Source organism: Anas acuta, chromosome W (genome assembly GCF_963932015.1).
Source record: "Anas acuta chromosome W, bAnaAcu1.1, whole genome shotgun sequence".
Lineage (NCBI taxonomy): Eukaryota > Metazoa > Chordata > Aves > Anseriformes > Anatidae > Anas > Anas acuta.
The window spans coordinates 29833694-29846555 of NC_089016.1; the positions used below are offsets into that span (position 1 = coordinate 29833694).

The 12862-nt window shown below is 49.3% G+C and overlaps 1 protein-coding gene and 1 long non-coding RNA gene across 5 annotated transcripts; one reads left to right on the top strand and one right to left on the bottom strand.

Annotated features, from left to right (window-relative positions):
* Nucleotides 1-268: 268 nt before the first annotated feature.
* On the bottom strand, nucleotides 269-12580 carry LOC137847191 (uncharacterized). Of its 4 annotated transcripts, none has more exons than XR_011090847.1 (3): nucleotides 12367-12580; nucleotides 4232-4422; nucleotides 269-3777 (listed from the first exon to the last, which is right to left on the bottom strand). It is a non-coding gene; the product is annotated as an uncharacterized lncRNA (long non-coding RNA). The 4 variants fall into 4 exon arrangements; XR_011090845.1 differs by lacking the exon at nucleotides 12367-12580 and adding an exon at nucleotides 5764-6153; XR_011090846.1 differs by lacking the exon at nucleotides 12367-12580 and adding an exon at nucleotides 5066-5213.
* On the top strand, nucleotides 5404-10150 carry GRP (gastrin releasing peptide). Its single transcript, XM_068665474.1, has 3 exons — nucleotides 5404-5706; nucleotides 6621-6871; nucleotides 9760-10150. The coding sequence occupies exons 1-3, from the start codon at nucleotides 5559-5561 to the stop codon at nucleotides 9811-9813; spliced, it is 453 nt and encodes a 150-aa protein (XP_068521575.1). The 5' UTR covers nucleotides 5404-5558; the 3' UTR covers nucleotides 9814-10150.
* Nucleotides 12581-12862: the final 282 nt, after the last annotated feature.

Below are 12862 nucleotides of genomic sequence, written 5' to 3' on the forward strand. Positions count from 1 at the left end.
CTGTTTGCAGAACGCCTGCCCTCCATACGGGTTTGGAGCACCGAAGACTAGTCCATTCAGCATCTTCAACATTTACAAAGTATTCCTTAGTGATTGTGCCCTATTATTACATTGCTGATATGCTTAAACCATTGTTTGCTCTGTACATATGTCATAGCTATCTGTAACGTCAGAATCACTACAAATAAAACGATGAAAGGTACACCATTTTTCTTTTATCCCTTTTTATTTCCATAAAAACTGTCTTGCTGATAGAACAATCATATTTGTCTAAAATGTGAAGGAAGCAAAATAAACAGTGCTATTCTGATATCAGCATTTAAAGTCCATTACTGTTTTCTGCCATGAAGTACAACAGTTGTTCACTTTGCCACAGGGAAAGATACATGGCAAGTAGAAAGGTATCTGAAAATACAGAAAGCTTTTTCTTGAAGCTCAACCACGAGTTTCATAGAATCATGGAATCATAGAATGGTTTGGGTTGGAATAATCACCTAACTCCAACCTCTCTCCTCCCTCACCCCCCACCATAGGCAGGGATGCCACCCACTAGATCAGGTTGGCCAAGACCCCATCCAGCCTCACCTCTAGGGATGTGGCATTCACAATTTATGTTATTATGTTATTACGTTATGGGAATTTATGTTATTGGATTTCTTCTTTAAGAAATAAAGGTTGTCTCATATGAACAAGGACTTAAACTGATTGCATACATTTATTGTACCTGGATCCTTTCCTGTTCTGGGGGTTCCAGTACATTATTTCTGTATATTATTAAATTATTTTTTTTTTCCTGAGGAGGTTAATAGAAAAAATAAGAATTAGGATAAATCCATGTTACATTTTTATCCTTATGAGGAAGCAAAGAAAGACATGCTTGTAATGAACAAACATGTCGAAGCAGTGGGCCAGCCCTGTCACTGGGCTGAGTGGTGGCAGTGAGGCCAGGGAAGAGAGCTCATCCCTGGACCCATCCTCACAGCCCTGGCCAGCGGTCCTCAGCCTGCGCCTGGTCCAGGTTGCGACTCAAGGACAAGCCCTGCCATGGCGATTGGACTCAGAGCACGTCCTTCCCTGAGTGCCGAGACCTCCCCCCGGCTGCTGCTCTGCTGCCGGCGAGGCGCAGGCAGGGCACGCGGCTGTGCCTCACACCCCTGCCTCCCTGGCAGCTCGGCTCCCAGACACACTTCGCGGGGGCCAGGCCAGGCTGGCAGCGTGTGGGCTGCTGGTGGCAACACACCACCCCGCGCTCCACTGCCTGGCTTCTTGCCATCGTGGTGGAGGTGCTCCCAGCCACCACGGGGCCTAAGATGCTCGTCTTGCCTGCTTTCTGCATGTGCAGATGGGAATTATTCAGTATCCTTGCTGTGCTTTGGCTTAGTTTTAATTGGAAGCTTGGGTTTTATGTCCTAAAGATTGTTTTTTTCTGCTTGAGATCTAGTACTTAGTTCTTTTTGCAGGTGTGTTTTCCATGTGCTGAGCTGCTCATTCATGTTTGCAGCTCTGTTCTAGCTACAACCCTGCTCTAGCTGGAAGACGAGACAAGGTACGCAGTGCACCAGTTCACGCCCCATCAGTCTGAAGATACTGCCATTTTCTCCTACTCCTCTAAAGCCACTAAGGACCTGGGCAGGGGGTTGTCAAGCTGCAAGAGTTTTTTATTGAAGAGATTCAGTTAGTTCATTTAATTAACCTGTCTGCCTAATTGCTTTGAAGCCACAGGCAAGCAGCATTACTCAGGCATGTGTTCCCCTGGGTCTAAGTCGTCCTGGACGCAGTGACACAGTGCACCCAGCGAGGTGCTGTGTGCAGGACCAGCTGCTCACGTAGCAGGCCACAGCCTGCCTCCTTCGAGCAGCACCCAGTGGTGCTGTGATAACCAACCGCTGGCTGTCACAGAGTCCTAGTCTGGTCAGGGCCAGTGCCGCTGCTGCTCCCTGCCATCTGCATGCTCTGTGCCCACCAGTCCTGGGGCCCTACTCAGTGGTCCAGGTACAACTGTTCAAGCATTATCTTCTCTTCAGCCCACTGCAAGGCATGGAAGAGCAGGTCAGCTCACCTCTGCTGGGTTGTCGTGGATTGGATTTGCCAAAGTGGCAGCCAGACATTCTGACAGAGGGTGAAGAAGGTCCTGTGAATGCCCTGATGGATGTTTTGATCCCCAAAGAAAGGCAGCTTTTCACCAGGCAGCTATATCTTACAGACAAATGAAGTAGAGTTTCCGGTGTGTCCAGCGCATACTACAAACAATACGATATGTTCTGGGGTGTGTGTAAGCCTAGACTCCACAGAGCCTAGGCTCCTTTGGAAAAGCACAAGTCTGTCTCTGATACGCTCTGTAGATATGTTGAGGGCTCAATATTTAAGTTCCAACTTCATGGGTTTCAGTTGAGTGTTTGCATGAATCAAGATACATGTGCAAACTGGGGGACTGAAGATCTTATTAAGGTCTTTTTCTCCTGAAAAGAGCAAGGATAAGCTTCCACTGAACACAATGATGAGAGCAGGCTGTCATGATGGCTGTCAGTATAAAAGCAAAGGTAGAACCTAAAAAGATTAACAGGCCTCTAGGGTAGCTTTAGTTTAGGAAAATTATTTTCCTTTTCCAGAAAGACCGAAAACCCTCTTAGTGGCTTGCTTCAGATAAGCCAGTTGAATGTTTGGGGTAGTTAACATGATTTTAAAATGTACCTTACGACAAACCCTGAAGATAAGTTTCTTTTTTTTTTTTTTTTTTTTTTCCTCAGAAAAAAATGTCCCTCAAGTCACAAAGTCAATCCCAATTAAAAAAGAAAAATCAAATCCAAGTTCAATCACCTCTGTAGATCAGTACTTTTCACTGTAATTTTAATGACCTAAAGAGCAAACAAATTAAGACCATTATGCAAGATACAAAAATGGAAGTGCATAAGGAGCAAACTCAAATTAAAGTAACCTAACACAGGGTGAAATGAAATTTAATGTGAAGGCACATCCTTTAGCACATGAAACATGCGAAGACATAGTATATATATAAAATCTGAGACAGGTTGATTTGTTTGGATAGTGTTTGTAGCAAGTGAGACTTAGGAGTGCTTGATAACAATCAACTGAGTAAGAATTCATGCTTTGGCACTGCTAGCCAAAGCCTGCTAACAGCATAGGCGTTGCACACAGCCGTATGTGACTTAGCTGTATGTGACTTTTTGATCAGAGGTTTCAACCTTGGTTTATGCTATTCATCAGCAATAAACCCAGCAGAAAGCAACAGAGGCAAAACCACCAGAAATGGCTGAAAAGTAACAAAAGCATTGTGGGGAAGGTAGCAGCAGAAAGCAAGCGGTTTCCCAGGTTAGCCCGTGTGCAGTGCCAGCAGCCAACCACTGCCCTGTCGATATCGGGCCCTGGCCCTACGGGGCCACGCCGTGCGGGGCTGTGCTGCACCGTGCTGTGCTCATGGGCCTGGGGGCCATGGGCCGGGAAGGCCAGGGTGGCGGGGAGCACGCTGGGGCCCCAGCACAATGGCTCCAGAGTAGTAGGCAGGGAGGTGAGGACAGCTGGAATGCTTTCAGTACGGCCACTGCAGCTTAGGGAAGGCAAACGTTTTGCTTTGCTTTCTTCTGAAAATAGACAGTTTTCTGAATTTTCCATTTCCTGTCTCGAATTGTGATGAGCAATTAGAATTTCCCACGGGTGGCAATGATGCAGCTGATCATCTGTTGCTCAGCACAGAGCACGTGTTTTCCATAGCTGAGCTGCAGGCTGCACAGTGAAACTCCTGATTGAGGCATGGAAATACTATTGTAAATTAAACAAGAATGCATAATTAATAACCAAAATAAAAGAATGAAACGCATGAAGCAGTAAAAGGAGATGCAATAAACTAAGACTAAACAAGGGAACAATTTAGCTCATACAGTAGGCCACACAATTGACTTCACAAGTGATTGTACTAGATAATTTGCCCACTAATTATGTTAGTTTATACCCAAGGTAGTTTCCATTAAGAAAGAACTATGGGTATAGTTCGGTTCTAGTTTTGTAGGGTCAGCTGAAGGACCTGGCAAGTCCCTTGCAGTTAGCTCCGTTAACTGTATCCTGACACATTTCTCTAGACACTAAACCAGCACACAAACTGTGCCAATTCCAGAAGACTACATCCCTGTGTCTGTTCTCTTCTGGGACAAACAGCACATCAGGACTCCACATGCCTCTACTACTCATCCACCTTCCCTCCACCAAATCTACGTACCTGGAGCTGACTACGCCCTTAACTGCTCCAGTTCTTCATGGCCTCCACAGTCCTCTGTTGATTCCTTCAGCGACTCACCCACCCTTTCCTCTTCAGCATCTCTTCAGGATGGAAATCCTTTCACCCATTAACTATCAGGAAGTCGGCCAGTTCCGGGTGCCTCAGAGTGCTGGAAAGTTCACAGGGTCTCTCTGCAAGGCAAGAATAAAGTCCTGCAAACCTGAGAGTCATATTCATAAACACAAGTGACAGTAATTTCATGCAATGCTGAAAATTCAAAGGAACTCTTTGCCCAAGATCTTTTTTTTCTCAATGAACTTAAAATGATGCTGTCCTTTGTGTTTTGTCATTTTACAATGGTTTCTCTGCCTCAAAAAAATGCTGGAGCAACTTTCTCCCGTAAGCTCTTCCAAAAGCTTGTCACCCCGTTCAGTCATTTCAGGCTAGAGCAGCAAATCAGTTCTGGGGACATTGTCGTGCTTTCTGTATGCTGGCAGATTCGTTTGGACCGCAGAGTCCTTCCAGAGAGTAGTGTAACAGAGAGAGAAGGCAGACACCCTGGCTCCCGGGTGCTGCAGCCTGGCCTGGCAGCTCGAGAGCCCCCCCGCTCTCAGACCCGGCCGCCCGCACCCGCGCTCCCTCGCCCGGCTCCTGCGCTCCCGCCGCGGCCCCGCCGCGCTCCCGGCACAGGGCACCCGGCCCGCCCGGCCCGCCCGGCCCGCCCGCGGCCGCCGCAGGGCAGCACACCCGCCAGGGGGCCGAGGGGGGCCGAGGGGATCTCAAACTTCTCAGAAGTTGCTGGCTTGCAAATGCTGGTTTACAACCGCAAATTACGAGCGAAATTGCCGGCGCTCCCCGCAGGTACGGGATCCCCCGGCGTCCCCGAGAGCGGCCGGGACGGGGCGAGCGGCCCCGGGGCAGCCGGTGCAGGGGCGGCGGCCGGGGAGGGCGGCCCGACGGGGCGGCCGCAGAGCCCCGGGAGCGGCGCCCCCTCGCCTCCCCCCGCCGGAGCGGGGGGGTCCGGGCTGCGTGCGGCCGCCCCCGCCCCCGCCGGAGGCAGGCCGAAGGCACGGGGGCCGGGGGCGGCCGCAGCCCCGGCCCCGTGAGGAGGCGTCAGGCGCGGGAGCTCCGCTCGCGCCCGGTCCCGGCTCCGTATAAAGGGGGGCGGCGGCGGCAGCGCTTGGCCCAGCCGGAGTCGGAGCCGAAGCCGGAGCCGGAGCCCGGGCGGGGGCCGGCTCGCAGCGGAGGGCGGCTCGACGGCGGCACGGGCACGGGCACCGGCACCGGCACCGACACGGGCAGAGGCACCGGCAGCGGCAGCGGCAGGATGGGCGGCGGCGGCCCGCGGCGGCCCGGCGCGCTGCCGCTGCTGGCGCTGGCGCTGCTGGCAGCGCAGGGCGGCGCGGCGCCCCTGCAGCCCGGCGGCTCCCCCGCGCTCACCAAGATCTACCCCCGCGGCAGCCACTGGGCTGTGGGTAAGTCTCCGTCCCGTCCCGTCCCGTCCCGTCCCGTCCCGTCGGGCTCCGTCCCACCTGCTGCTCCGCGGTCTCCGTGTCCCCGCCAGGGGCCGTCCCGTCGGCACCGCGCCCGGGAGCGCCGGGCTCTGGCCGGCACGGGGTGCCGGTGCCGGCACTTGGCGAGCGCACGGGCGACACAGGAGGGGCGACGCCGGCCGCGCCCGCCCCGGTGCTGCCGGCCCCGGTGCTGCCGGCCCCGCCGTGCCGCGCTCCGCGGTCCGGGGCTGCGCTGCACGAGGGCGCGGGTACGCGGTGACCGTGTCGCCTCCCGCTGCCTCCGTGCTCAGACCGGCAACCAGAGGCCAGCCCGAGGGCGGCTGGGCAGGAGCCGGAGCTCCCCAGCACCGAGGCGCAGCCGCTGCCCTGGGGTGCGCAGCACGGAGCCGGCCCCTCCCGGTGGTCTCCTTCGCAGCCCAGCGCCGATTACGGTTGCGTTTTAATGGCAGCAAAGCATGGGATGGCAAAAACGCATCCAGTTCAGCTGCTGGAAAGGCACTGGAGCGTAGACTTTAATATTAGAGTTCCCACATCCCACATCAAGGCAAGGAAAGTCTAAAACTTTCAGCTTCTCAGTCCAGTCCTTATTCCAGCAAATCTAACCAGGTGCCTCTCCCTAGCTCCAGGCAAAATGCGGGGTCATCTCTGCCCAGTTTGGAGAAACATTCCTTCTGCCAATGTAGGAAACCAGTTGTGCACAACACCGACAACATCTCCAGTCCCAGCTGTGCTTCAGTTTCAACATCTTCCCTGCTCTTTCCCCTTCCCTCTCCTTCCCTCACACTATCGGTCAATTTGAACTTCCAGCTGATGTTTGAGCTATCAAATCCATGCCTGTCTGGGTGAATTTCATGCTACAGTCATTGTTCTTACAGGACATTTAATGGGGAAAAAGAGCACTGGAGATTTTCCTTATGGTTATGAAGAAGAAAACAAGATCCCATTTTCAGCACTACCTGAAAATATTAAGCAGCTGGATGACTCTCTGCAGTGGGAAGAAATGTCCAAATATTTGTTACGGCTGCTGGAAGGGAATGAAAATAAAAGTGCTCACTTCTCAAAAGGAGGGCTTCCCTGGTATACGAGGAACACCTGGGAGACAGATGACAATAGCAGCTGGAAAGATGTAAGTAAGACAAAATCTGTAAAAACATTCCTTAAAGTCAACTTTTGTGTTACAGTGACATACTGGCTTCATCTAACTTTTGTGTTGTCCAGAAAAATAATAGAAATGTGCCTAATGCACTAGTCATTCAGTCAAGTAGGATTTTACTCTTGATTAGAAATTGTCAGTCACAGATTATATTGTTTATGAACTGATTTGCTACTGGGCATAAATTCGACAGGTGTTCAACAGATTACAGTGTCCGGATTCCCTTCAAGTTGCGCGGTTGTTATATTCTTTTATTTCCTAGCACTTCGTGCTGAGATGACCACATCAACAGCAAGTTCTGTATCAACTCAGCAAAAACGAGCTAGTGTGAAAAACAGGCGTGCATGCAGAGAGAAGGCAAAGAGCATTGTGTGCAAAGCACATCACACCAGCTGTTCCCTTCTGTTGCCATTCCAGGTGCCATTATCATGTTTGCCTTCAAGGTGCCGCAGCCCCAGGGGATGGAGCAGCTGAACTGGAGGGTTTATTCAGTTCCTAGCTCTCCATTTGGCTCATGCCAAAGTCTTTTTCCCCCAGGCATCAGTTTTTCTGGCTGATGATGTGGACCACTACTGTGGTCATCTCTGGTCACGCAGAAAGAATCTGTGGCCACAAACAAGCTTTAATGTGCACCTAGGACCAGCCTCTTCCTCTCTTAAGTTAGTGTACTTATGAGTCCTAGTTCATGAGTTAACAAGGCTGGTACAAGTACAGATTTGGTACAAGTACAGATTCACCCCTATTCTTTTGGAAAATCCTGTGAAAGGCACTCGTAAGGATATTCGTGAGGTTTTACAGAAAGTAATCTGAGTCTAAAAGACTTACCAAGTAAACTGCAAAATGTACTAGAAAACTCCTTTATTTGTAATGCACGAAATTCAGAAATGGTGATAGAGTTGCAGGATTCTTCTGGTTGACATTGAAACAGTATAGAAAGAATAATACACACCATTAAAGACATTAGTGGGAAGAGTTTTTTCTTCCCATATTCTACAGTGATATTATGTAGTTAATATTCCTCAGCTAACTTCACCTTGGTCTCCCTCTTGGAATCCTAGCGCAGTGGTCAGTGAATATCTTGTCACTGACTTGCATAAGGATAAAGATTTACTCATTAAAGTAAGTTGTGCTTTTACGTCTCTTACACCACTGATATGAATGGTGTCCATATGTTTCTTTCTGGCTATGGCTTTATGTCAGTGATGCTTATAATAACTGTGATTAATACTATCTAAAAAGTAAGCTATTTATTGCATCCTCAGCTCTGCTGTGTGCAGCTTTGTAATCAAATTAGACAAACAAATTCCATTACGTTATGTAAAGAGGGAAATATTTTGACGTCTATAACTATTTGGTAATAAATCATACTTAAAAAGGACAGATATTGCCCTTACTAATTCTATTCACATGTGTACTTTTACCCTAAATTAATATCCACAGTTTTGGGGTCAGGCATTGAACATATACATGGAATAATGAGGTTATTGCCTTAAGTCTCCAGAATTCTCAAATGAGGGGTAAAATAAATATGTCTTTCCTGTAATTAAGACATAGAACAACTGGCAGAACCTCATTTTGCCATAGAACCTTTTGTTTCCGATGCATAAAGTTAGTTTGTCTCTATCCTGAAGTAAAGCATAATCATGAAAGAAGTGCCAAAGCTGTCCTTTCTGTCTGTTGGACACAAACAGCTGATTATATGCAGCCTAGAGAAGATGGAAGGTATTTTTCCCATTGGCTTCGGAAAGCAAAAACCCAACACCTAAAAATCAAACTATATATCTATATACATCTGCTTGAGATCTGCCTTCCTGATGCAGGAGATCTGAAGATTAAATGTAAGCTTTGCTTTTAGAAGACTGTGATAATTTCCTAAACCTTCAATTAATGGTAATTGTTTTTTAAAATTGTTTTTTAAAAGTGGCAATGTTTATTTAAAAAAATTGAATTCTGGTACATACAAAATTCGGACATACATATATGCAGTGACAGAGGAGTGTAAATGACCTTTGGATTTTGATTCTGTAGATTTTTCTGGATGTGAGGGGTTCCATGTTGAATATACTTGGTTGCTTTATTTCATGGAATTTTTCAAAAGTAACTGATGTAGTTTAAATTTTGAACTTTAAATTTGAAGTCGGAAGTTACTACCCCCAAAGTCAGAGTCTGCAGCAGTAAATACAGATATTTCCTTCAGGTAATTCAATTCAGGGTCTTGTTTATTAGCTCACATTCACTCAGTGCATTCTTCACCACTGATGCTCACACTGTGCTGTACAGTTCTCAATAACAATAAAATAATAATCATAATTTAAAAACCCTTTCTAACAGACTGAACCAATGGAGGGTAAGTATCATAGCACACACATAGCCAAAATGGCCAAGAATTGAGCATAACAGGAAATTAGGCTTAGGGTGGTGTGCCTGAGTTACTTTTTCCTATATTCAGTTAATGCAAATGAAATTAGCAAATGAAGACTTTGCCTGCTCTTTATTCAGTGCATTAACTACAATTAAAGTAGTTAAAGGACAGAAAGGAAGTCTCTTCTGCAAGCTGGTCTAAGTGTAAAAAGTAAGTTGGAAAATAATCTTTAAATTGTTTCTGTGACTTGGCTTTTTATCACTAATGAGACATTATATAAATGAGATGGCAGACTGAATTATTCAGGAGAACGACTTTCCTCGTACTTCAGCAGTTGGTTATTAAGCTAACTGAGAAAAATGAGCTCTGTTTTGGAAAGATTATTAGGAATTTGTTTTTTATTTGAATACACAGAGCAGCCTGTGTATTAGGCTTATTAACTTAGTGAGTGACTTTTGTCAGGACTCATCTATAAATACTATTTTTCTCTCTTTATTAGATGATGGAGTATTTGCTTCAAGTTGTGAATACGAAAGAGAACACTCCAAGCTGAAAGAAGGTCTCTAAACCTTGAAGAAATGGAATACTTTCCATAAGAGACTATGTTTCACAAACACTTGATTGTATCAGATAATCAACAAGGTTTTCTTTCTGTAAACAATATTTCCTTTGAGTAAAATATCTAAATACAAATATTCTTGTATGTTTCAGCAATGACTACACTCTACTTCATTTTAAAGGTTGCATTTTCTCACTTGAATGGCTTTGATATGCATAATTGTCATGGAAGGGTCTTCCAATTAATTATACAACGTCTATCTAATCAGTTCATCTCTTAGTTTAAAATTACATGACATTTCAACATTTGCAATAAATAGTTTGAACGAAAAGGCCGAGTTTATACTTTTATTTAATAAAATGGAAATTGGCTGTGTCATAGCTAGTAACAAAGACACAATAGAATGATTCACTTTCCACTGAAGCTCTTCTTGAATTGCTCCCTGGCCTGTCATTTTGTTCAATAAGGGGGAGCTGACACTGCCTTCTCAAGGTAGCTCTGCACCAAGTGCAGGGAACGCGATGCACTGCCACGGCAGGCAGCAGGCAGGTCTGCTGAGCGATGCTCTGCCTTGTTTGACTCAGAGGCGAAGTGGCAGCTGAGCATGCTCCCCCCCCCACGTGCACTCCTACAGATGTGACTAGCAGGTCCAGCACCTTCATGTCTCCACAGGAGTTTAAAGGAAGAACATTGCCTCCCAGGAGAACAAGTGAGTGACACCTTTTGTGGGGCTACAACACATTTTAGCTAAGCAATGCTCCTTGCTTACTCGTAGTTTTCAGTACACAACTGGACAGTCCCTTCATCAAAAACCCAGGCAAGGTGATAATGTGCTGCCACCTCTCAAGTGAGAGCACTGACAGACCAGATCGTGAGGATGGGGGGAAGCCCAGCACAAAGCAGGAGAAGCAGATCCGGACAAAGATCTATCTTTAGTGTAGTTTCTACCTTCCTTGGCCCATGCTGTGGAGCAGAAGTGTTTGTTCAAGTCATGGGCTCACAGCTGTGCCTATGTGATGCAGCTACAAGAAGGATCTGGAAGTTTTGGTAATAGACTGTCTCATCATGACAGGAGTAACAGACCTAGGTCAAAGAAGAATGAGTAAGAAAGAAAACGGTGCCTCCTAAAACAGCAGTGCCACAGTCCATGAGCTGTTTACTCACCACAAGAGCAGGGGCACCAGCCTTTGCTGTTCATTAAACACCAGAGCACAGGCTGAGCCACTGTGTACTCGGGGATAAAAGGTTAGGAGGGTGAAGGAGAAAGTAGGCAAGAGAGAACGGGACTTGCACCAGCGGGACCTTGCAAGGAGCATGCCTGCAGAGCAGGGCACTGCAAGGTGGCCAAGCTGTTAGGCAAGCACAGGTCAGAGCCAGCTGTCAGAGCGCCCCATTTTTCAGTACCACTGCTGAGGCAACTTCATCCCTTTCGGAGCATCAAGCCTTGTAGCTAGTGGTCTGAACACATCTGAATCTCTGATGCAGTTGTTTAGGGACTTCTTAGGTACACCGGTGTGCACTGACTGCTGGGGAAGGATCTGGAAAAGGCATCACTGAGACACTCAGGTGTGAGCTGGCTTCCACATTGCCCACTCTAGGTTCAGGCAGCTGTGAGCAAGCCCAGCCACAAACCATGCATCTGAGATGCATGACTGATGGCAACAATGGACTTCAGGCACTCGCAAGCTGGCTGTGCAGGTTGGAGAGATCTCATGATGGGAGCTGAGCATTGAGGCCGAGCAGGCTACAGAAGGCAATTCGCAGTTTGGCAGTCTGTCCAGGCAGTGGGATATACAATATCCTGCTCGTTCACTGGCATGCCCTCCTTTGGCATAATTGCATTTATTGTATTTCCCCCCTTAAGAGGACGGAAGATTTGGCTTTAGGACCCTCTCAGTTCAAGGCTGGTGTGAACCTCCAGTTTCTATTTGAGCGACACAGCTTTGGGGATATTGACTGTGATAGCAAATAGCATCTCCCGACTCTTCTGCGGGCCGTAGCGGACCCCGGCGGCTCCCCCTGCCCGCCAGGCCGCACTCCTGTGCCGGGCGGTGCCGCGGCCCTGGCCCAGGCTGCCCAGAGAGGGGCTGGGGGCTGCTCGGGGAGGTCTCCAGCAGCCGCCGGGCCGTGGGGCTGGGCACCCTGCTCGGGGGGCTGCTGGGCCGGGGGGACCAGGGGCACCCGGGGGAGCCTCCGGACCCAGCCGTGCCGTGTAACGAGGAGCCGACGACGCGGCGCATCGGCGAGGCGCCTGCCCTGCCGCAGCACGGGCCCGCCTCACGCACCGCCGCGGCCGCCCGGCGGGACGGGCCCGGTGGCGCAGCTCCGCCCGGCCCCGGCAGGGGGCGCCCCCGGCCAGCGGATGCCTCGCAGCGGACGCAGCCCCGGGCCGCCCCCGGCCCCTCGCCGTGCGGGAGGGCGGCCGGCAGACGGCCGGTGGTTGCCTGCGCGCTGCGCTGCAGATACCCTGGGCTCCAGGGCAAATTCCGGTCACCTGAGCGAGCATCCCAAATTAGGACAGCCACGGCGGAGACCCGGTGGACTTACCTGCTGGCCCGGGGCTTTTGTCACTCGAGCCTGCTTACCGCTTCCCATTTCTCCTTTTTCTGGCCGATCACCGCCCTGCCCTCAGACAGCGTGAGACCTGGCCCGCAGGTAGGATTGGCACCTCAGCAAAATCGCTCTGCTCTCATGGTGTTCCAGCCCTGCCTCCCCTCCCTCACACCACACGAGGCGGAAGGACCTTGCTCAGCATGCTGCAGCTCAGCCACCCCCAGGGATATGATGCCATCCCTGGAAAGTTTTCCTTACACATCTAAATCAGTCGTCCCTCACCCTGCCCTGTCGGTGATGAAGGCAGAGTGGAGGAAGGGGTTGAGCCAAATCAGAAGGGCACTTGGGAAGGTGGCTTTGAGTTTTCATGTGGCCCAAGGCACTGAAGGTGTGTGTGTGTTGCACACCCAGGGAGGAGAAGAAGCCTAGCCCAAAAGCCGAAGCTCCATCCAAAGGCTCAGGCAGTCTTCGTACAGACTCCAGGTGGGAT

Coding starts and splice junctions, on each gene's coding strand:
- GRP (XM_068665474.1), top strand. CDS start 5,559: ATGGGCGGCGGCGGCCCGCGGCGGCCCGGCGCGCTGCCGCTGCTGGCG. Junction 5,707..6,620: donor CGGCAGCCACTGGGCTGTGG/GTAAGTCTCCGT, acceptor TTGTTCTTACAG/GACATTTAATGGGGAAAAAG. Junction 6,872..9,759: donor ACAATAGCAGCTGGAAAGAT/GTAAGTAAGACA, acceptor TCTCTTTATTAG/ATGATGGAGTATTTGCTTCA.